Here is a 23,620-nt window from a genome sequence, read left to right as displayed (position 1 = left end):
AGCACTCCTATACAGCCACACAAATGTCTATGCCTTCTTTACATAAATTTCAGAAGTTTTTAATTTATTTTTTTTGTAATCAATCAAATAAGTTGCGAGAGAGAGTAATTCTTCTCATTGTTAGAGGTCATTTGGTACAATGGGGATCCCATGATATGCCATGTCCCATATGATCCGTTATCCCAACTTTTATGTTATAGCTAATCCCACAATTTTAGCGTAAAAATTATTCCGGGATTAACTAATATACCAAAACAAACAAATCGGATAAAGTTAATCCCTTATTCTTATTCTATGTGCCAAACGACCCCTTAGTGTATAAAGTTAACTGATCCAATAAAAAGTGTGTAAATTAAGGCTAACCCTTGGGTTGTTTCATTTAATATCTTTTTAAAATCTTCATGTTCCAAGACATGCACAGTGGACAAGATGATTCTTTGCTTTTTGATACCCCTTTCCATTTTGTATATTTTTAGCCAATATTTGCTTTGTGGAGGGAAATTTTGAGAGAGGAAAATGGATACACAAAATCTTGAGTGGCCATTGATTGTAGAAACTGAAAAAGAAGAGTGTAAGAAAAGGAGAAGAAGTGATGAGATTTTTGCAGAAGTGAAGAAGCTGTTGGTATTAGCAGGGCCACTTATGTCAGTCAATTTTTCACTATTTGCCTTACAAGTTATATCTGTAATGTTTGTGGGACATCTTGGAGAATTAGCTCTTTCTGGTGCTTCTATGGCTACTTCCTTTGCCTCTGTCACTGGTCTCAGCTTGTTGGTTAGTCTTGATTTTTCAAGTTTATAGTGTTTCTTACTTTCATTTTCCATAAATTTCTTGGATACTATGGCAGTGTAAATGAATTTTTATCTTATTAGTATAATTTAACTTGTTGTAAAAGGTTACTAGCCTAACTTTACATTTAATTACCTTTACCATGACATGATATTGTAAATATCTTTTTCACTGTTAGCGATGGTGGAACCAAGAATTTATATAAGGGAATTAAAAAAAAAATACTAGAATGTCATAGCCGGCAAGGGCGGATGCAGCACAGGGTCCAACTGAAACTGGAACTTTCGACGTAGAGCACAAATTTATGTGTAAATAATTACTAAAATTGCAAGAAATAGTAGATATGAACCCATAACTTTAAATGCTGAACCCATAGAACTAAAATCCTACGTCCGCCTCTGATAGCCGACATTTGAACTTGTGTTCTAAGTAACTTTTGAACCCCCTTTACTTCTATACTAAAAATTTTCCTTATATTAACAAGATTCGGCAGTTTATATATAACCAAAGAATTCTATCTTTTACTCTATTTGCATCGTATCATTTTTGATGAAGGGGATTCAATTGAACCCCCTTCCCTCTTACTAGCTTCGCCCCTATTTGCTAGTGTGTAGAAGTTAAACCCTTTTGTGTACTCAAATAAACTTCTGCAATAGTTCCTGAGTTTTGATTCTATAGCATGAGACAAGTAGATAACTAGGAAAAACACAAAGGTCAAGAAATACCTGTTTCACTAGTTTAAGCTCATGATTAAATGGTTGGTTGATAAATGCTACATGAACTGTTCATTTACCTTAATGCGCTGTGTCGAAGAGCGTTAGTAAGAGCACCATGTAGATCCTTCAAAATACACTAAGAAAATTGAACGTGCTTGTACTAGATGCCTTCTTTTCCTTAATAACAGTTGTGTCTAGGCCAATTTGCACGCACCTCGACTAATAAACAGAGCAGCCTTCTACAGTCCACAAACACGTGTTATGTAATCCTGAGCCATCCCCTTGGAGACATGTAGGGAGGTTTTGGTTTGTTACTGGAGTTCATAAAACTTACCTCTTTAGTTATTTGATACCAACTTAAAGGGTGGTTTTATCATTTGTACATTTTGAACTGTGTCTTGCTGGCAGATGGGAATGGCAAATGCATTGGACACCTTTGTGGTCAATCATATGGAGCTTTGCACCATTACATGCTTGGCATTCATATGCAAAGGGCAATGTTTGTTAGTCTTTTAGTCAGTATACCTACAACAACAACAACAACGACCCAGTATAATCCCACAAGTGGGGTCTGGGGAGGGTAATATGTACGCAGACTTTACCCCTACCCGCGCTTTATGATTCCAACTATCTTCGCGTACGGGCTTCTCCAGTGTCAAATTAGATTTCTACAAGCCCAAAACATTGTGCTACCTATGATGCTCAGTACCGGAATAACTACTTTGCTGCATTTATTCAGTTGTTGGATTCTGGTATTTAAATCTGGCCTAGGCAACAAAGGTGCTGCTTTGGCTAACGCGATATCCTACTGGATTAATTTCTTGTTGTTAGCTGTATATGTCAGAATATCGCCTTCCTGCAAAAGCACTTGGACCGGATTTTCAAACGAGGCATTTCAAGATACTTGGAAATATATAAGACTTGCCATTCCTTCAGCTGCTATGTTCTGGTAGTGTTCTTAGTCTATATATACACATATTCAATAGACGTGGATGTAATATATAACCAACGGGTTCAACTGAAAGCAGTATTTTTGCAAGAATAGATATATATGAAAAAAATCACAAAAATTTCAACATGAAGGTTAAATTCATCAAATTTATATCTTCGATTCGTCTTTACATAATGATCAAATGAATCATACCATTTTACTTTTAATGACAGCTTAGAGATTTGGTCTTACGAAATAATGGTTCTGTTGTCTGGACTTCTTCCAAATCCAAAGCTAGAGACCTCAGTTCTTTCTATCAGGTTGGACTTCTCAAACATGCTAATATCAACCTGAATATGTTATTTCATCAATAAGTTAATAATGTTTGAAATATTTCAGTCTTAATACATGTTGGATGGTGTATATGATACCTCTAGGACTAAGTGGTGCCACGAGGTGAGTCGCTAACATCTTTAAACCTCATTCAGTTACATTTTCCTTTATATATTCTTCTTCACTAGTTTGTATACGCTGTGTTTTTCCTCAGCGTAAGAGTTTCGAATGAACTAGGCGCTGGACGACCTCAAGCAGCTCGTTTAGCAGCTTGCACAGCAGTATTCTTGGTGGCTACAGAAGGCACTATTGCAGCAATAATTTTGATTTCGGTTCGTAAACTGTGGGGCTATTGTTATAGCACTGAGGAAGAAGTAGTGGGATATGTAGCAAAAATGCTAGTCTTGATAGCAGGATCCCATTTTTTAGATGGTATTCAATCTGTACTTTCAGGTTTGTCCAAACTTATAATACACAAAATTCCCATTGCTATGTTTCAAGAATCTGAACTATGTTTCTTGGTTTGTTAAAGCAAGGCTTTAGACTATATCAGAATATTAGCCAAATCGAAATTGAGAAGCAATTTTGCAATTATTCCGCTTAGACATAAGAGGCGGATCCATGATTTAAATTTGATGGATTCAACCTTTAGGTTCTTATGGTCGAACCTATTATACTTTTGAGGTTATGGTTAATTATCTTTTGAAATTTTAGTGATTTTTCACATGTGGATCTATTATGTGTTGAAAATGCTGAGTTCAGTTGAACCCGTCAACTATATGCTATATCCGCCTCTGTTAGACATTTAAACAATATTACTTCAATATATTCCTAAGATGCTAGTATCTCTTTGAAGGACAAAATTCAGTAAAATGACTAGATGAGCTTATCGCGTACCAAAATTCAGGTACTGCAAGAGGATGTGGCTGGCAAAATATAGGGGCAGCAGTTAACTTAGGAGCTTATTACCTTTTCGGAATACCTGCTGGTGTTGTATTAGCTTTTGTCTACCATTTTGGTGGAAAGGTATTCCCTCAAGCTTCTCATTTCTTGGCATTTCTGGCTTTGGAACTAGTCGAAAAACTTATGATATGGTTTTTTCAGGGACTTTGGTCGGGAATCACTCTTGCCGTCTTTGCACAAGCTCTACTTCTTTTAATAGTTACTCTGCTGACAAATTGGGAAAAAGAGGTAAATTTGTGTTTTCATATGACCCTTGGGTAACTCGGTTAAGATTCTTTGAATCCTGTTACCAGCTCAGGTTAAAGATTACGCCGTATATCATATTTGTAATTATATTATGTCTCAAAATAGATCAGAAATTTTTGATTTCCTTGAGTTGTATGAAATATAGTAATAATGCAAGTCTTCTATGAGTTTGTAGGCAAAGAAGGCAGTTGATAGGGTGACTTCAGAGCTAGCATAGAAGAAAATACAGAATGATATTTGACATGCAGAGAAAGAGTTAATATCCAAACAATATGGCAAGATGCTCACAAGTTCATCTAACTTTTCTTGGTAGAATCCATCACACTAGACACAAATCTAAAAGAGTTCTCTTTTCCTTTTGATATTTGAAGCTTATGTAATTTTCTTGAATTCATTGTTCAATAATATAATCAACCATACTTGTGTTCAATGATTTATGTGTTAAGAACATGAACATGGTATTAACTCAATTTCAAAAATAACTTATGATATGAGGATTTGCCAAGAGTACAGAAAATTGTGCAGAAAACAACTTCGACCAGTTTTGAACAAACTATGATTTTCGCTTTGTTCATCATTTGATCATGCTGAATTTTATTGCACGTCCTCCGCCCATAGTTCTTTGATCTAACGACAATGATTTGGTTCTCTCCCTCAAATATAGTTTATATACTATGGCCTAGAGAGTGATACCCAAAATGACTATTATGTTTCCCAATTTATGCTCAATAGTTTCATCTTTCTTTTTTATTATTGAAAATCCAGATTTTCTCCTTCGAAATACTATATAATTAATAAAATATAATAAACTTAAACATCTATTAGGAAAATTTGAGCCTCCCAAAATTTTAGGGCCTAAAGCACCTGCTTCAGTTGCTTCACCCTTTGACCGGTCCTTATATTTGCTCATATTTAAGTTGTTTGGATGCCATTTGTGTTAGAATTTGCTTGCTCGCCGTGGTTTAAATAGAGCGAGAAAGTTTAGATTGAGTATTTGTTATTTTACTATCTTGTAATGCATTTATAGTGCCTTGTTCTTTTGAACCTAATGGTATCAGAGCCTATAGTTTTATTTATTGGTAAATTATCTATTTGAATGATTGAGACAAATATGAACAAAATAACATCTTTAAATAAAGTAATTATCAACCCATATGAAATAGAATATGCATCAATCAAGCAGCAAGTTAAAGAACTGATCGAGCGTGATTACTATTTCTACTCGAATATTTTTATATTTAATTAAACAAGAGACAACAAATTTATGTAAGTGAAAAACATCATATCAATATATTTTAGTATTAAATCTAAGACCATTGAATAGATTATGACAAATGACATTATATAACTCACGAATGAGGGAAAAAAAGAAGAGAAGAGATACAATTCAAATCTAAGCCACCAACAAATTGTAATCAATGGTTAATCCTAATATCCACTTTAATTTTTACTAATTATTACGTTCTCTAAATACTTGATGAATTTAGAGAAAGAGGTTCCACCTCTATACATATAATAAAAAGAAAGTCGTATCTGTCACATATCAATAGTTGCGTTAAGTTGTTAAAGAAGAATTAACCCAAATAGTCGTCCTCCTAATCTCTTAAACTAATAATAGCCGACAGAGGTATAATATATATATATATATATTAAATCTGACTAGCTATTTGTGTAATAATCCCGCCACAATTAGTCCACAGACAATAATTGTCCATGCCTTTAAATTAGGTCTAGCCACTATCTTTTCTGGTTAAAACTTATGTAAAACAAATCAATATAAAGTCTAAATTTATGGCATTTTTGGCCAAGCATATTTGACTCCACTTTAAGCTATGTTTTTATTGATTCATATTAACGTTCAAGTTGAAATAAGAATATGTCTCAAAAGTAAAACAAATTCTTCATTGGTTTACTTTTTCGCTCATACTTTCTATTATGTCGATACCATGTATTAGTAATTGAGTTCTAAATTTAATTTTTTAGAATATATTTAGTAAATTCTTAATTTTATATACTAAAACTACTGAATTATTTCCGAATTCATATATGAGCTTCTAGCTCCGCCCCTGCCGTCTATATGGTGTCATATCGTAGAAGTATAAAAAAGGGCAGTCCAGTGCACTAAACTCTCACTATGCGCGGGGTCCGGGGAAGGGACAGGACCACACGGGTCTATTGTACGCAGTCTTACCCTACATTTCTGCGAGAGGCTATTTTCATGGCTCGAACCCGCGATCTCTTGATCACATGACAACAACTTTACCAATTACGTCATGGCTCCCTTCGTACCGTAGAAGTATAATGACTGAATTTGATATTCCTGACCAAAAAGACGAAAAGAAAATTAAATTATAATACAAGTCAATCTTGGAAAGTGGTAAAATCAGCAAGTTGTTCGGACATGATCTCCTGTCTTATTGTCGTTTTTAAATAAATCCTACCACATTACTAATCCGGATTTAACTTGTCAATATAAGAAAAGTACATTAATAATGTATTTTATTCTGTTATATTAGATTACTTGTCTTATTTTTAGCTTATTAATTATGAGTTACACGTGATTTGAAAGTGTAAAAATTCTCAATTTACAAGATAGTTTAACTTCTATACATGTTTTCAAGATCAGGTCTAATGAAACTAGTAAGCTAAAAAATAAGACTGGATAAGCTTTTTAAGGCTGCAGCTTGGGTTGTTTCAAACTTCATTTTCCGACATTGATATTATACTGGTCTTTTGGTTGGAAAGTTATCCCGGGATTAATTATCTCGATATTACTTATACCGCGATTTTATTCCAACCAGACTTGGGATAAACTTATTTCAAATTTAATCCCGGGATTAATTATCCCTTATCCCTCGTATCAAACGAGACTGAGTACCATTACGCAGTGCATAGGCAAGGTTGAGACTTGAGAGAGGAAAATGGATATACAAGAGAGGGAACAAGATCTTGACTGTCCATTGATTACAGAAACTGCAAAGGAAGAGTCTAAGAACAGAAGAAATGAGATTTTGGTAGAAGTTAAGAAGCTGTTGGTATTAGCAGGGCCTCTTATGTCAGTGAACTTTCTATTATATTGTTTACAGGTTATATCCAGTGGCGGACCCAGAATTTTGTGCAAGCGGGTTCAATCTTAGAAGTACATAACTTTAGTCGTAAAATAGTAGTTGTCAAGTGGGTTTAAATAAAATATTTATAGAAAATTTACGCAGCTTTAATAGTAATTTATACAAATACACAATATTATTTTTTGACGAAGCGGGTTCAATTAACCCGCTTGCCTCCGTGTGCGTCCGTCACTGGTTATATCTGTAATGTTTGTTGGTCATCTTGGAGAATTAGCTCTTTCTGGTGCTTCTATGGCTACTTCCTTTGCTTTTTTCCTTTATGGTGACCTTATAGTGTAAAAACCTTTAGACTATTATTCTTTAGTAATGATTCTACAGCATAAGACAAGTAAAAATACGACAGTCGGCCCGTGCATGAAGCATCCCGCATTTACGCAGGGTCCGGAGAAGGGCCGTACCCATGTAGGAAACTAACCTGATGCAAGCATCAGTGGTTGATTCCACGGCTTGAACCTGTGACCTATAGGTCACACGGATACAACTTCACTGTTGCTCCAAGGCTTCCCTTCCCATAAGACAAGTAAAGAAAGTGCTCCTGGTGCTCGAGGAAACACATGTTGCATTAGTTAAAGCTCATGTTTCTAGATGATCTGTTATTAAATGGTTGTTTCGAAAAATAATATATGGACTGTTCATTCACCTTAACGCCTCATGTCAAAACAAGTTCACAAAGAACTTCATTTAGATCCTTAAAAATATACTAAAAGTTTTGGATGAGGCTTGTACTAGATGCCCCTTTTTACTAACGATTATGCCCGGGTCAACTTGCACGTACCTCGACTACTCACCCGAGCAGCCTGCTATAGTCCACAAGCACATGTGTCAGGTAATCCTGCCCACCAAGGTTTGATGAAATGGACTAACAATGAGTGTCGCAGCTAGGATTCAGACCTGAAATCTCAAGTTGTTACTCATATGCTTCAACCACCAAACTATCCCTTTGGGAACATATAGGATAGCTTTTGATTAATATGGCTTTAATTATAGTGCATAGGTATTTACCTCTTTAATTATTTGATACCAAGTTAAAAGGTGCTATATCATCTCTACATTTCAGTCTTTATCTTGCTTGAGCAGATGGGAATGGGAAGTGCATTGGGCACTTTATGTGGGCAATCATATGGCGCAAAGCAGTATCATATGCTTGGTATCCATATGCAACGGGCAATGCTTGTTCTTCTACTAGCCAGTGTTCCATTTGCCTGTATTTGGGCTAATGCAGGGTATACTCTTGTATTTTTGGGACAAGATCCAGAAATAGCAGCTGAAGCAGGAAGTTACGCGCGCTATATGATTCCATCTATCTTCGCCTATGCGCTTCTCCAGTGTCATATTAGATTTCTACAAGCCCAAAACAATGTGCTACCCATGATGTTCAGTGCCGGAATCACTACTTTACTGCATTTATTCAGTTGTTGGATTCTGATATTTAAATCTGGCCTAGGCAACAAAGGTGCTGCTTTGGCTAACGCTATATCCTACTAGATTAATTTTTTGTTGCTAGCTTTATATGTCAGAATATCGCCTTCTTGTAAAAGCACTTGTACTGGATTTTCAAAAGAAGCATTTCAAGATACTTGGAAATATCTAAGACTTGCGATTCCTTCAGCTGCTATGCTTTGGTAGTGTTCTTAATCTTATGTAAATCATATATTCGTCCTTTCAAAATGATCAAATGAATCAAACCATGTTGCTTCTCTTTGACACAACTTAGAGATTTGGTCGTTTGAAATGATGGTTCTGTTGGCTGGACTTCTTCCAAATCCAAAGCTAGAGACATCAGTTCTTTCTATCAGGTTGGACTACCTAAGCTCAGACATGCTAATATCAAGCTGAACATCTTGTTTCATCAAAAAGTTGCTACTTCTTAAATATTTCAGCCTTAATACATGCGCGATGGTGTATATGATACCTCTAGGACTAAGTGGTGCTACGAGGTGAATTTTTCTAACACTTTTAGATCCCTTCGGTTACATTTTCACTAGTTTGTATACTTAATTGCCTTAATTTCTCCTCATCATAAGAGTTTCAAATGAACTAGGTGCAGGACGACCTCAAGCAGCTCGTTTAGCAGCTTGCACTGCGGTATTCTTGGTGGCTACAGAAGGCGTCGTTGCAGCAATAGTTCTGATTTTGGTTCGTAAACTTTGGGGCTATTGTTATAGCACCGAGGAAGAAGTGGTGGCATATGTAGCAGAAATGCTAGTCTTGCTAGCAGGATCCCACTTCTTAGATGGTATTCAATCTGTCACCAACTAGGTGAAAGTTGAAATAGCTAACCAACTGAGCTACTAAGATTCCCCTTTCTTGATTTGTCAAAACAAGGCTTGAGGGTATAACAGATGATTAGCCAAATTGAAATTGAGAAGAGCTAATGCAGCAGTTCAAGTTGTTTCATTTGCTCTGCTAGGATAATCAATTTTTCTTCATTGTTTATCCAAAATACCAGCATCTTTAATCTTAAAGGAGAGTTAAACATTAGGCTTACCTAGTCGTAAAGACTAGGTACCGTCACGACACCATACAGAGGGTTAATTTGGATCGTGACACACACACACATACACTCTCTCTCTCTCTCTCTCTCTCTCTCTCTACACACACACACACACACACATATATATATATATATATATTTGATTCAACCCTGAAACACTGAGTTATGCCGAACCTATAAACCCATGTTGGATCCGTCACTGGAGTTAAATGACTATATGACCTTATCGCGTACCATAATTCAGGTACTGCAAGAGGATGTGGCTGGCAAAAGATAGGGGCAATTGTCAACTTGGGAGCTTATTACCTTTTCGGGATACCTGCTGGTGTTATATTAGCTTTTGTCTACCATTTTGGTGGAAAGGTATTCCCTTGAGCTTCTCATTTCTTGGCATTTCTGGCTTTGGAACTAGTCGAAAAACTTATGATATGGTTTTTCAGGGACTTTGGTTAGGAATCACTCTTGCTCTTTTTGCACAAGCACTGCTTCTTTTAATAGTTACTCTGCAGACAAATTGGGAAAAACAGGTAAAACTCTTTGGTAACTCAGCTAGATTGTTGAATTGTGTTATCAACTCATGTAAAAGTTTAAACTGTTAGGGAGAACACAGTTTTGTTTACTTAATTATATTATGTCTCAACACAGATCACAAGTCAAGCTAGTGGTTGATTTGTTCTTTTAAAAGTTGAGTTGTATGAAAAATAGTAATAATGCAAGTCTAATTCTATGTTTTGTAGGCAAAGAAGGCAGCTGATAGGGTGACTTCAGAGCTACCTAACATAGAAGAAAATACAGAATGACATAATATGGCAAGATACTTACAAGTTCATGTAATTCTTCTTGGCATCAAGTTGGCTAATTGACTAACTTACATCAATTCTGAAGATCTCTTAGCTTTGAGATGGCACTCTTGAGCTTGTGACATGGAATTTGACTGGTTATGAATTGATACAACAATTTTTCAGGATTTGCCTTTGTATCTTGGGAATAGAATCTTGAAGGTCCTTGCCTCGCACTATTTTTTTAGTTTTTATGGCGTTGGTGTCTAGGCCACTATTCCACCGGGTACCTGTTATCTTCCACCAACACAGGTATCGAGTAACTCTATCATCAAAGTTTAGGCGGCTACCAAGGCTTAAACAAATGGGAAGAAATCGCCAAGCGTTTTTTGCCTTGTACTATGTTAACCACAAGATAATGTTATATATTTAACATTTTGAGGCAACTATAAATCCTGAAAAGCAGTTCTGATTGTTCAAAGAAATTGATCATTGTTTTTTATAACTTATAATTACCATAGCAGTCTCAGGGCAACATTTTCTGTTTTGGAAATTAGCCCTTCTGTATCTAATCCAGGTTTCCATTATTCCTAGTACTGAAAGTTCTCTATTAAGATAGGGCATCATAAGTTAATTTACAACAAATATCTACTATCTTCCGCTACCGAATAACTCTACCCATCAAGACTTAGCAAATGAGGAAAAAACACCTAGAGGTCTTTCCTTTATTATAGTGGCACAGATAGCTCCAATCAACTAGCGTCATTGGGAAAAATATATATGTATATATGTAAGAATATTTTTAAAAGGAGTAATACGTGGATATATAATAGCCTGACACTATTTAAATATAATGCAAGATAAATACCAAATATGCATAAGTAACTAAATCATTAGAACCTACTGTTACCATTCTTGATTTTGCAAGTTAATACCATAGTATAATACTAGCTTTCCTTGTAAAGCTTCAATTTTTGACATCATTTGAACAGCTATGATTCTTTCCTTTTGAGTTTAAAGAGGGCTATATGACAAAATTTGCTATATCTATTGCCATGTCCCCCCGGCCCAAAATATAGCTCAACTAAATATTTTTTGAATAGTAACGCGGTTAAAATTTTTCTATTTCTATAGACGATGTGGCAATGCACGTTTATAGAGACGTGTGATGGATAAGATCTCTCAATAAATAGTGCGAATTCTCCTTCCTTGGTTATCTAATAACCCATAATCATAATATTTCTCTTTGAGTACTTTGTTAGGGGTTACTAGTAATACTGTGACTGTTGAATTGTAGAGTTAAACGGTATGTCTATTATGTCTCTTTCATAAAGTATCAACTAAGTGTATGATTAGATACAATTTTATTATTTATACGAAGATGTTATATTTTATCCATTAGGACAACGTTGTCAGCTTTGTTACAAAGAATTCTATTTCTATCTTATGTCTGCCCCTACATAAGAAAGATTTTTTTTATAAATTTGTCTTTACTTATGATTCCAAACGTTTTATCATAGAGATGACAAAAAGTGCAAAAAGATCTTTACTTAAATATATCCTGTTTCATTTCTTTTTTACTAGTTGCTTATTATAAAACGAAAAATGCCAACATTCTGCCAAAAGGAATCAATCTTGAAAATGTTTGATTTTTCAACCTTTCAGTTTTAGCCATTTTTTGCGTTTTGTGAAGGCAAGGTTTGAGGAAGGAAAATGGATATTCAAGAAAGGGAAATAGACATCGAGTGTGCACTGATATCAAAGTCAAGAAATGAGGAATCAAAAAACAAGAGAAAATGTGATGAGTTTTTTGAAGAAGTGAAGAAGTTGTTGGGATTAGCAGGGCCTTTAATGTCAGTAAATCTTCTGTTATATTGTTTACAGGTTATTTCTGTAATGTTTATTGGTCATCTTGGAGAATTAGCGCTTTCTGGTGCTTCAATGGCTACTTCTTTTGCCACTGTTACTGGTTTCAGCTTGTTGGTAAGTCTTTTTTTAGTCATATATTTCACATCTTTTTATATCCACGGCTTTTGGCTTATCTTACTTTGGTGTTTATTATATGCGCAAATCAGTACCGGAGGCACGATTTCTACTGAGGGGTTCAAAGAAAAAAGTTAAAAAATTAAAAGAGACTGTGGCCAGTGAAAATAGAACAAGCAACTTTACCCCTTGATCCCTGAGCTATGCTTTTGGACTGTGTCAAGGAGATTTAAAATATAATTTATAGAGATACAAAACAGATTTTGCCATGTAAATTTCCGGCTACCTTTCGCCCCCCTAAATCCGTCCCTGGCGCAAATAATCCAAAATTTGCTGCTTATAAGCTAGTTCGACCAACTTATAACCATACCTAAACGCCCTCTATGTATTGTGTATTAACACGAGACTTCAAATATTCCAAAGGGGGTTCATGAATTGTTCTTTATAATTATGTTTTCTACTAAAATTAGCTAAAGCTTTTGTATATATTTGGTAAGAAAAAATATGGTTAAAAAGTGGACACAAGAGGATGAAAGTAATAAGCATGAAGAAATGCCTAACCTTCTCAGTAAGATGATATCAGATTTTCTTTAATGCAGTTTATATAAGTTTATTTCATTAACAGTTGGTCATTCTTTTAAAAAGAATTTATCTTTTGATATCTGCATTTTGGATTCTATTTTGCTTGATCAGATGGGAATGGGAAGTGCATTGGATACAATTTGTGGTCAATCATATGGAGCAAAACAATATCATATGCTTGGTATTTATATGCAAAGGGCAATGATTGTTCTTCTTTTAGTCAGCATTCCTTTAGCCTACATTTGGGCAAATGCAGGACATATTCTTGTAATCTTGGGACAAACTCCGGAAATAGCAGCCGAAGCAGGAAATTATGCACGTTTCATGATACCGAGTCTCTTTGCCTATGGACTACTACAATGTCAGATTAGGTTTCTACAAGCTCAAAACAATGTCCTCCCTATGATGTTAACTGCAGGAGTCACTACTTTGCTGCATTTTTTCAGTTGTTGGATTCTCGTGCTTAAAACCGGCCTTGGCAACAAAGGCGCGGCTCTAGCTAATGCTACATCTTACTGGATAAATGTGTTCTTGTTAGCTGCATATATTATGATATCGCCTTCTTGCAAAAATACTTGGACTGGATTTTCAGCCAAAGCATTTTCTGATATCCCGAGATATCTCAGGCTAGCTATTCCTTCAGCCGTTATGCTTTGGTAATACTCATTTACTTCTATAAAATAATAATGCATGGATATATAATTCCATTGAATAAATGAATTCACCTTTTTTAGTTTTTTGGCATGGATTTAGCTTGGAGAGTTGGTCATTTGAAATGATGGTTCTGTTATCTGGTCTTCTTCCTAATCCAAAACTAGAAACCTCAGTTCTTTCCATCTGGTTAGTTATTTAACACATTATTATCACATGCAACTTCTTGTTTTTATCATATTTCGCCCGGCCTAATGTTATTGTTGTTTGCTATTTACAGCCTTAATACATCTACTATGATATATATGTTGCCTTTTGGACTAAGTGGTGCTACAAGGTAAATTTCATACTTACACATTTTCCTTCTCAATATTCTTTCACAGTTGACACTACCTTACTATTTTTCATACTTTGGTTTTCTTCCTCAGCATAAGAGTATCGAATGAATTAGGTGCTGGACGACCAAAAGCAGCTCGTGTAGCAGCATATACTGCACTACTTTTAGCTACTGCAGAAGGAATTATAATAGCAATATTCATCATTTCGGTTCGTAAATTATGGGGCCATTGTTATAGCAATGAGGAAGAAGTAGTAACGTATGTAGCGGAAATGTTAATGTTTGTAGCAGGATCACACTTCATAGATGCAAATCAATCTGTACTTTCAGGTTTGTTCAAATCCTCAGAATAAAGTTTCTTTTAGCCATTTTTCAACAATATAATCTCATATTGCTAATAATGCAAATTTTATATGCAAAATTCAGGTATTGCTAGAGGGTGTGGTTGGCAAAAGATAGGTGCAATTGTTAATTTGGGAGCTTATTACCTATGGGGAATTCCTGCTGGTATTTTATTAGCTTTTGTATACCATGTTGGAGGAAAGGTACTCATTTTATGTATTTCATTTTATTTGCATTTTTTTAGTCTTTTTAACAAATCTAATGATATTCATATTTTTCTGATGTTGTCTAAAGGGACTCTGGTTGGGACTCACTCTATCCCTTTTGGCTCAAGCACTGATTTATTTAGTAATTACTCTGAGAACAAATTGGGACAAAGAGGTAAATCTATTTTTCTCCTACTTCTAGAGCTCAGTTTAATTTCTGTTGTTCGTTACGATTTCTCTATTTGCTAGTCTTTGCGAGCTCTACAATATAGAATTTGAGTTAAAATTTAATATGATAGTAGGTTAGTTACCATTTTTATTAGGTTTCCAATATATAGTAGTACTTATAAAGATTTACTTGAATAACCTTAAAAGTGATATGATTGTGAAAATATTTTTTACTTCACCAAACTTGAACTCTTTTCAATGATGCAACTTTCTTCTATCCTTTTTGTAGGCAAAGAAAGCAACTGATAGGGTGACTCCAGAGCTAGCATAGAAGAAAATGGTAAAAGAAAATGGCCAAAGAAGAATGTAATTTGCCCGGAGAGTGATGCCGACCCCAACTTGTTTGGAATTGAGGCATAACAATTATTGTTGTAGTGAATATCGGTTTTGCTCAATACCATCCATGGATAAATACATGGATAAACATTCAAACTTGCCAATTATCAAGTAGATATTTTAACTATCCCACCGGAGGTGGAGTAGTGCTTTATTTACAAGTTTATATATAACTCATTAACTTTAGCTCTGATTATTTTGTGTTAAAAAAATTCACTAAACAAGTACAAATAACAGATTATAAACCCAATAAATCAAACGAGTTGTAGTAGAATTCGGAACTCAAAATCCGTAATGTTCAAATCTTGATCAATGCACATCTGTAGACCAGTGACCATATAGATACCTCTCGGAAGTGTGTCTCGTGTAAAAATCTGACTTGGCAATGCCCTTGTAATCAGGGGCGGAGGTAGAGAACTACTTACGGGTTCTGACGAACCCAGTAACTTTTGTTTAGACATTGTATTTGTATTAAAAAATCTATTAAATATGTATAACTATTTAATTGCGAACCCAATAACTAAGGCGTGCTATGGGTTCGATGATAAATAAAACTCATAAACTTCAACTACTGGCTCCGCCTCTGCTCGTGGTACGCCGACTTAACAGTTAATAATTGACGCCCTCTCAATCTCCTAAACTGAAGATAAACTCGGGTGCAGAGGATGTCTGAGCCAGAAACAACTCATTGTCTGAGAAGTTGTTGGAGCAACTCCTCAATTTGTGTCCTTATTTATAAGCTTTGCATAAACCCTTTTACTATATCAGCAGTAGCTCATTATTTGCTTTTGACTTTTTTTGGTTTGATAATTGTTTTGTTTTTGTCTGAGGATAGTTCATTTCTATTTCAACAAGTAAAAAAAAACTTATATTAATATTAGGAACACAAGACATGGAAGGAATTTTGTTTTGGCAAACACAAAATCAGACCTTCCTAAACAAACACAAAGCCCATTGAACTAAAATCTAAATCATCACATTCAACTATTCTAAGCAATGATACATGAGAGATTCTATGTTGATTCTTGAGTCACCCTTTCTGTTGCTTTTTTTTTTTTTTTGCTGGGTGTTCATATATTATCTCCCAAAAAACAGTGTGGCATCTGCCAACACTCCCAAAGTAGGCCAAGGTACATTTCACCTTAACCTATAGTAACTATAACAAAAACCTTAGTTTACAAAAAAATTTGCCTTGTCATACCATAGCCTAATGCTAGGTAGCTGCATTATATCTAGCTGGTAAGATCCTACTACACTTCTAGGCAAACAACACTAGTCAAAATACATACAAGGATCAACTAATCCAGCTGCAAACTTCGCCAAGCTATCAACATTCTGGTTCGCTTCTCTAAAATAATGAGATACTGTGCAATTTAGCTGGAGAATAGTCTGCCTTAATGCATCAATTGAATCCTTCAGTTTCAAGTTAGTTGAGTGACTGTTTTTCAGCATATCTACTATTACTAGTGAGTCCATTTCCAAGTCGCAATTTACATAACCATGTTGCAGACACTTTGGACACCAAAGAGGGCTGTTTGTGCTTCTGTCGGGTTGTTACTAGAGCATACAACTGGGATTGAGTATGCCATAATCATACCACATGTATGGTCTCTAACAACCCCCCTATTCCTGCTTTTCCTTCTGAGAAGCTGCTATCACTGTTGATCTTGACTCTGTTTTCAAGGGGTCTCAACCACTTAACAATCTTCCATTTAGGAGTTGGTTTAAATCTTTCAACTATTCCACATAGTTCCATCCATGAATTCCCAAAGTCACAATTTTTAAAAGTTCTTCCCATCGTCATCTTAATTATCTACCAAATCTGGTGTTCCATGGTTCTCTGCCACATTTTCTTCTGTTCCCCATATCTACAGGTGCATCCGTGTTTCCAAATTTCCCATACAATCACAATTGGAGTGATGTGTAACACCATTTTATGTACCCCATTCTTCGGTTTAATTTTCCACCATTTCCTTAGCATGTTGTTAATAGATATAGCATTAACATCAATGCCCAAAGGTCCACCTAATTTCTTCCACATTCTGTTACCAGCATCACCTTCCAGAAATACATGTTGAAAAGTCTCCCTCTTTGTATCATTGCAACAGACACACTAGGATACAACATTACCTCCAAAAATTCTCATGGTATCATCAAATGGCAGCTTCCTTTGTATCAATCTCCAAGCCAAGAATGATATTTTAAAAGGAAGATTTGGGTGCCAAAACTTATACCTGAATTGATCCTTCTGCCTTGGAGTTCTAGTAAGGTGATGAGTCGACTTGGTTGAAAATTGTCCATCTGCTGCAGGGTCCCAAATAGCATAGTCTTGTGTATTTTTATCTCCAATCATTAATTTGGTAATTTGGCTAATAATGTGTACAGGTATGATCTTTGCTAACTTCATAACATTCCATGTACCTCCTTGAATATAATCTTCCACCTTGTCTTTAGCAAACTTTGCTTGACATGGAATTAGTTCAGCCAATGCTCCTTTTCCTGTCCAGTTATCCCACCTTAAATTGTTGTTGCCCATTTGTATTTTCCAAGTGAGGTTCTGTTCTGCTTTCCTCTTGATCTGCATCAACTTTCCCCATGAATGGGATTGTTTTGAGCTACTGGCTTTAGCTACAGGATGTACTCTTGAGCAGTACTTTGCTCTCAAGAGTGATGCCCATAGAGAATCTTCAGTTCTGAATTTCCACCACCTTTGATAAGCAAATGAGTCACTAATTGCTTCCATTCTCTTTATTCCAATTCCTCCTTCCTCTTTAGAATAGCATAGATTTTCCCAAGCAGACCAATGATATCTTTGCTTATCATTGCTTGTACCCCAAAAGAATCTCGCCAAATGCCTTTGCATTAATTTTAGAGTGCCCTTAGGAGGGTTCATTGCTGCTAAGGTATGTGCTTGAAGTACATGCTTGATCAATATCGCTTTTCCTCCACTGGACAGTAGCTTGCATTTCCAACCAGAGATTCTTTTAATAATCTTGGTAAGGAGCTCGTCAAAGTAACTCAGCTTTTTTCTTCTATATATAAGAGGCAGCCCAAATAATTGAAAGGAAACTGTTTATGCTTATAACCAGTCTTATCTATCATCATGTTATCCCTGGAAATAGATACTTTTGGAGACGTACAAAAGAAGCTCTTGTCTTCGTTCACTTTCTGTCCAGAGCTCTTTTCATAGAGCCTAATCTGCTTCATCACCAGCTTTATCGACTTACTCTTCCCTCCGCAAAATATAACCATGTCATCTGCGTACGCCAGATGGTTGATTTTAGGCCCTCTATTGTTCATAGAAAATGGAATAAACCTCTGATCATCATATAGTCTATTCAATAATCTAGAGAAGACCTCAGCTCCTAAGATAAATAAAGATGGGGATAAACGATCCCCTTGTTTCAAGCCTTGAGATGAGGTGAAGAAACCCCTCCTTGTGCCATTAACAATGATCGAGTACCATACTTCTGAGATCAGCCTACCAATTATCTCAGTCCACCAGCTAGAGAAATCAAAGTTCCTTATGACAGATAATAGGAACTCCCAAGATACTCTGTCATACGCTTTAGCCATATCCAGTTTTATCACCATATTTCCCCCTGTATTAGGATCCGATATCCCATGAATTATTTCTTGAGTAAGCAGCACATTATAAGTGATGAGTCGTCCCTTCACAAATCCACTTTGATTCTCTGAAATCAGCTTAGGCAACAATGGATTCAGTCTTCTGGCCAATATTTTAGAAATGATCTTAGCAGAAAAGTTGCTCAAACCTATTGGCCTGAATTCAGCAAGTGTTGATGGGGATTCCACTTTTGGTATTAAAACCAAACATGTATGAGAATAGAATCTTGTAAGATTGTTGCCATTGAAGAAACTCTTTACAAATTCTATGACATCCGTAGCAATAATTGACCAGCACTTATGATAAAAAGTGCTATTGAATCCATCTGGACCTGCTAAACTTGCTGGACTCATATCAAAAATCGCCTCTCTGACCTCATATCCACTAACCATTTTTGATAGGAGATCATTGTCTTCCATGGTAATGCATTCAATAATACAACTGATAACATCACTATCTACAATAGTAGGATTCAGATTAAACATGGACTAAAAATATCGAGCTGCAGCCTTGGATATCTTTTCATCCCATGTATCCATCTTCCTCTATGATTCTTCACTCTGTGGAGTTGCAATCTTCTCCTTCTATCCTTGATAGCATTGTGGAAGTATCTACTATTGCAGTCTCTTTCCTCAAACCATTTTATTTGGGATTTTTGTTTAAGCATAGATTCTTGCATTGCCATCCATCGTACATACTGTGCTTGAGCTTTATTCAGTTCTGTTCTGGACTGTTCTGAATTGTTTCTTAGATCCAATTCTTCCATTCTTTGTACTACCCTCTCCCATTCATCAACATTTTTATACACATCCCCGATGTCTTCTCTGGACCATTTACTAAGTCTCCTGCCCAATGCTTTTAGTTTCTGCTGAAGTCTCCACATAGGATTCCCATCCACCTGCATATCCCAAACCTCTTGTAGTAATTCATAGAATCCTGGTTGATCAACCCAGAAGTCTAAGAATTTGAAGTATTTGATATGGTCTGCTTGATCCTCTTTATGTTTTACTAGCAAAGGTCTATGATCTGATCCTGATCTACTGAGATGCCTTACTACTGTATTCTGAAATGTGTGGATCCATGAATCATTAGTTAGGATTCGATCGAGCCTTTTCCAGACCCTCGTTTTGGGACACCAATTATTACACAAGGTATAAATTGATCCAACATACCCTACATCTGATACCCCACAAAGATTAAGACATTCTGCAAAATCATAGCTTTTTGAGGCTCTATGTGGTCTGCCTCCCAATTTTTCGCAAGGTTCCACCTATACACCATGCACCATCAATCTGTGATTCTGTATTCACCAAAATTTCCCAAAGATCTTTTCTTTCCCCAGCAGTACACTTAGCATAAATCGCAGTTATGAAGATCCTAGCATCATCATTATTTGATTCAAACTGTAGAGTCATTTGTTGGTCATCCATACTTATCATAGTAGCATTCACATACTCTGACCAAAAATACCATATTTGTCCAATATCATTAGATATACAATGTTCAAAGCCCTAGATTCTTTTGTATCCTTTTATTTTTTGTTTGTGAACAAATGGTTCAAAAATAGCAGCAAACTGAACCTTATTCTTCCTTACTAATTTTTTAAGCCTATGATTGGATTTCTGAGACCTCATTCCCCTTATATTCCAAAATATTTCACTGATCATCAAATCAGTTAGGATTGTTGGCTTTGTGTCCTCCCCTCTAAGTGAGGATTGGGTTTTAGTTTATCTTTTTTTCCACTTTTCTTGCTCCTACTTCTGCTTCTGCCTCTGCTTCTTCCTCTAGGTGACAACCCTTCATTATCCAACACATGTTTTAGATGTTGTTGATAACTATCTTCTTGATCATCAATTAATATGTCGACTTGTTCATCTTCCGAGTTATTAGAAAATTCCACCTCAAGCTGTTTCGAGCAATCCTTGTTTGTTGTTTGGAGAGTCATTTGATATTTTCCAAGATCCACCACCAACTGTATACCCGACTGGTTTTTAATTTCTGATCCTAAGTTTGACGACTCCATTATAGATTCCTCCACTCTCTGAATACTACTGCCTGATTTTTCAATAGAGACCTGCTTTAGTTTTCCTTGGACTTCTGAGCTGATTTGTGATATTTCGTTTATCTTCTTCTCCGCATTAACTATATTATTGGAAGTGTCCATTTTGTGACTTGTCCCTGCTATTTGATCCTCGTCTTGACTGGCTTGTTCCCCTTCCTTGATGAGGTTCTCTATGATCCTTTGCTTTGCCCTTTTTCTGTTCTCCATCATTATGTTTGCCCTTTGGTTTCTTTTTAGCAACTTTCTTTGCACTTCCATTTCTCTTTTTCTTCCTTCTTGTTCTCTTCCTCATAGTATTGTCTTCTTCTGTGCTCTCTATCTTTTCAGCATTGGTTAATGCTTCATTTCCTGCATTCTCTATTTTGGTACTTGCATCTCTTTCTGCATTCTCAGGCTGGCCTTCTTTTTTGTCATATTGTCTTTCCTTGGTTTCATTCACTTTCCCCATTCCCTGCTCTTTCCTCTTTTCTACTTCGACTGCTTCTCTGCTACTTGCCTCATCACTGGGGTTATTTATCTGTTGATTAACCTGCTGTATTTTATCCTTCTCTTTGATTTCATCAGTCATCTTGTCTACCGTTGTATTACCCTCTTGTGTCTTTTCTTCAATTCTTTCTAACTCCCTTTGTTCTGCCTGTTTCTTCTTCTTCTCCAATACCCTACATTCGATCAAAAAATGTCCGAGTTTTTTACAGTACTTGGGAACTCCTTCGTACTCCACCATCTGTGTAAATCCATTCAATGGAGATTCTTCATCTTCTGATCCTACCCAGACACTAGTTGGCAATGGTTTCAATAGATCGACCTCTACTCTAACCTTCGCCATACTAGGACGGGTTTTGCAAGCAGTCACAATATTCATCTCTAATGGAATCCCAACTTCACTGGCTACTTGCTTGACATAGTGCCAAGTGTGCATGTGAAATGGTAGTTGGGGTAATAAAATCCAAACTGGAACAATCGGGATGTCTTCTTCCGGCTTAAAATTTGACGGCCCTCAATCTCGATTACCCTCTTGAACTATATCGTATTGACATCCTCATGGCGGGTAAAATCCTGAAATACACTCTGATTATCATAAACTCCCTTTTGGCTCAAGCGCTGATTTATTTAGTAATTATTCTGAGAAAAAATTGGGACAAAGAGGTAAATCTACTTTTCTCCTACTTCTAGAGCTCAGTTCAATTTATGTTGTTCGTTACGATTTTGCGAGCTCTACAATATAGAATTTGAGTTAAAATTTAATACGATAGTAGGTTAGTTACAATTTTTATTAGGTTTCTAATATATAGTAGAACATATAAAGATTTACTTGAATAACCATAAAAGTGATATGATTGTGAAAATATTTTTACTTTACCAAACTGGAACTCTTTTCAACTATGCAACTTTTTTCTATCCTTTTTGTAGGCAAAGAAAGCAACTGATAGGGTGACTCCAGGGCTAGCATAAAAGAAAATGGTAAAAGAAAATGGCCAAAGAAGAATGTATTTTGCCCTGAGAGTGATGCCGACCCCAACTTGTTTGGAATTGAGACATAACAATTATTGTTGTAATGAATATCGGTTTTGCTCAATACCATCCATGTTCACCCCAGAAGTTTGGAGAAATACATGGATAAAGATTTAAACTTGCCAATTATCAAGTAGATATTTTAACTATCCCACCGGAGGTGGAGTAGTGCTTTAGTTACAAGTTTATATATAACTCATTAACTTTTGCTCGAATTTTTATGTGTTAAAAAAATTTACTAAACAAGTACAAATAACAGATTGTGAACCCAATAAATCAAACGAGTTGTAGTAAAATTCTGAACTCAAAATCCGTAATGTTCAAATCTTGATCAATGCACATCTGTAGACCAGTGACCATATAGACACCTCTCGGAAGTCTATCTCGTGTAAAAATCTGACTTGGCAACACCCTTGTAATCAGAGGCAGAGGTAGAGAACTACTTATATATGCCAGTAACTTTTGTTTAGACTTTATATTTGTATTAAAAAATTTATTAAATATGTATAACTATTTAATTAAGAACCCAGCAACTAAGGTGTGCTATGAGTTTGATGATAAGTAAAACCCATAAACTTCAAAATACTAGCTCCGCCTCTGCTCGTAATACGTTCACTTAACAGTTAATAATTGACGCCCTCTCAATCTCCTAAACTGAAGAATAAACTCGGGTGCAAAGGATGTCTGTGCCAGAAACAACTCATTGTCTGAGAAGTCGTTGGAGCAACTCCTCAATTTGTGTCCTTATTTATAAGCTTTGCATAAACCCTTTTACTATATCAGCAGTAGCCCATTATTTGCTTTTGCCTTTTTTTTGGTTTGATAATTGTTTTGTTTTTGTCGTCTGAGGATAGTTCATTTCTATTTCAACAAGTAAAAAAAATTAAATTAATATTAGGAACCATAAATAATTTACACAAATTAAGGAAAATAACTTCTCAAGAGTATTCATAAATAATTTAGATACAGCAAACATGAAGCCATTAACTTTCGAACCAACAACCTTCCGAACCCACAAACTTCATAAACTTCTGAACTGCTAAACTTTCGAACATGTAAACTCTATAATTTCTAAACCCGCAATCTTCCAAACATATAAACCTCCGAACTCATGACTTTGGAACTCGTAAAATTTCAAACTTGTAAACTGAAAAATGAAAAAGCCAGAACTGAAAATTAAAAAAAAAAAAAAAAGCAGGGCGGGGCGCGGGGTGGGGTGAGGGTGGTTGGTGCAAAAAAGCAAAAAAACAGAAAACAGAAAATTGAAAATACAAAAAAAAAAAAAAAGTAAAAAAAAATAAAATTGTTGGGGTGGAGTAGATGGGTGGTGCAGAAAAACAAAAAACAGTAATTGAAAATACAAAAAAAAACAGT

The 23,620-nt window shown here is 35.7% G+C and overlaps 5 protein-coding genes across 5 annotated transcripts; 4 read left to right on the top strand and 1 right to left on the bottom strand.

Annotated features, from left to right (window-relative positions):
- Positions 1-70: 70 nt before the first annotated feature.
- Positions 71-4,483, top strand: LOC107823157 (protein DETOXIFICATION 16). The gene is given in 9 exon segments (XM_016649753.2): positions 71-774; positions 1,914-1,941; positions 1,944-2,454; positions 2,670-2,756; positions 2,836-2,892; positions 2,984-3,222; positions 3,677-3,795; positions 3,874-3,960; positions 4,154-4,483. Coding segments are annotated over 9 exon segments (1,428 nt in total). The 5' UTR covers positions 71-516; the 3' UTR covers positions 4,196-4,483.
- A 2,416-nt stretch (positions 4,484-6,899) lies between these two features.
- Positions 6,900-8,591, top strand: LOC107823158 (protein DETOXIFICATION 16-like). Its single transcript, XM_075237601.1, has 2 exons — positions 6,900-7,013; positions 8,184-8,591. The coding sequence occupies exons 1-2, from the start codon at positions 6,900-6,902 to the stop codon at positions 8,589-8,591; spliced, it is 522 nt and encodes a 173-aa protein (XP_075093702.1).
- Positions 8,592-8,840: 249 nt separating this feature from the next.
- LOC142173019 (protein DETOXIFICATION 16-like) lies at positions 8,841-10,481 on the top strand. The gene is made up of 6 exons (XM_075237600.1): positions 8,841-8,902; positions 8,987-9,043; positions 9,131-9,342; positions 9,815-9,963; positions 10,041-10,127; positions 10,338-10,481. Exons 1-6 carry the CDS (start codon positions 8,841-8,843, stop codon positions 10,398-10,400), a joined length of 630 nt encoding a protein of 209 aa, XP_075093701.1. The 3' UTR covers positions 10,401-10,481.
- A 1,477-nt stretch (positions 10,482-11,958) lies between these two features.
- On the top strand, positions 11,959-15,198 carry LOC107827024 (protein DETOXIFICATION 16-like). The gene is made up of 8 exons (XM_016654080.2): positions 11,959-12,362; positions 13,056-13,600; positions 13,698-13,784; positions 13,876-13,932; positions 14,024-14,262; positions 14,359-14,477; positions 14,569-14,655; positions 14,938-15,198. Exons 1-8 carry the CDS (start codon positions 12,093-12,095, stop codon positions 14,977-14,979), a joined length of 1,446 nt encoding a protein of 481 aa, XP_016509566.1. The 5' UTR covers positions 11,959-12,092; the 3' UTR covers positions 14,980-15,198.
- Positions 15,199-16,849: 1,651 nt separating this feature from the next.
- LOC107827023 (uncharacterized) lies at positions 16,850-19,091 on the bottom strand. Its single transcript, XM_075237599.1, has 4 exons — positions 18,115-19,091; positions 17,279-17,992; positions 16,987-17,086; positions 16,850-16,912 (listed from the first exon to the last, which is right to left on the bottom strand). The coding sequence occupies exons 1-4, from the start codon at positions 19,089-19,091 to the stop codon at positions 16,850-16,852; spliced, it is 1,854 nt and encodes a 617-aa protein (XP_075093700.1).
- Positions 19,092-23,620: the final 4,529 nt, after the last annotated feature.

This window comes from Nicotiana tabacum, chromosome 18 (genome assembly GCF_000715075.1).
Source record: "Nicotiana tabacum cultivar K326 chromosome 18, ASM71507v2, whole genome shotgun sequence".
Classification (NCBI taxonomy): Eukaryota; Viridiplantae; Streptophyta; class Magnoliopsida; order Solanales; family Solanaceae; genus Nicotiana; species Nicotiana tabacum.
The sequence above is the reverse complement of the archived record's forward strand: the minus strand, read 5'-3'. Positions and strand labels throughout refer to the sequence as shown.

Excerpts from the sequence above, each read along its gene's own strand:
- LOC107827024 (XM_016654080.2), top strand. The coding sequence starts at position 12,093 with ATGGATATTCAAGAAAGGGAAATAGACATCGAGTGTGCACTGATATCA. Across the intron at positions 13,601-13,697 it reads CCTTCAGCCGTTATGCTTTG|CTTGGAGAGTTGGTCATTTG; the intron begins GTAATACTCATT and ends GCATGGATTTAG. Across the intron at positions 13,933-14,023 it reads GGACTAAGTGGTGCTACAAG|CATAAGAGTATCGAATGAAT; the intron begins GTAAATTTCATA and ends TTTCTTCCTCAG.
- LOC107827023 (XM_075237599.1), bottom strand. The coding sequence starts at position 19,091 with ATGGAAGACAATGATCTCCTATCAAAAATGGTTAGTGGATATGAGGTC. Across the intron at positions 17,993-18,114 it reads ACTGGTTATAAGCATAAACA|TGGAGGAAAAGCGATATTGA; the intron begins GTTTCCTTTCAA and ends GCTACTGTCCAG. Across the intron at positions 17,087-17,278 it reads AGGCAGAAGGATCAATTCAG|AATGTGGAAGAAATTAGGTG; the intron begins GTATAAGTTTTG and ends TGCTGGTAACAG.
- LOC107823158 (XM_075237601.1), top strand. The coding sequence starts at position 6,900 with ATGGATATACAAGAGAGGGAACAAGATCTTGACTGTCCATTGATTACA. Across the intron at positions 7,014-8,183 it reads TAGAAGTTAAGAAGCTGTTG|ATGGGAATGGGAAGTGCATT; the intron begins GTATTAGCAGGG and ends TTGCTTGAGCAG.
- LOC142173019 (XM_075237600.1), top strand. The coding sequence starts at position 8,841 with ATGGTTCTGTTGGCTGGACTTCTTCCAAATCCAAAGCTAGAGACATCA. Across the intron at positions 8,903-8,986 it reads ACATCAGTTCTTTCTATCAG|CCTTAATACATGCGCGATGG; the intron begins GTTGGACTACCT and ends TAAATATTTCAG. Across the intron at positions 9,343-9,814 it reads AGGATCCCACTTCTTAGATG|TATATGACCTTATCGCGTAC; the intron begins GTATTCAATCTG and ends GAGTTAAATGAC.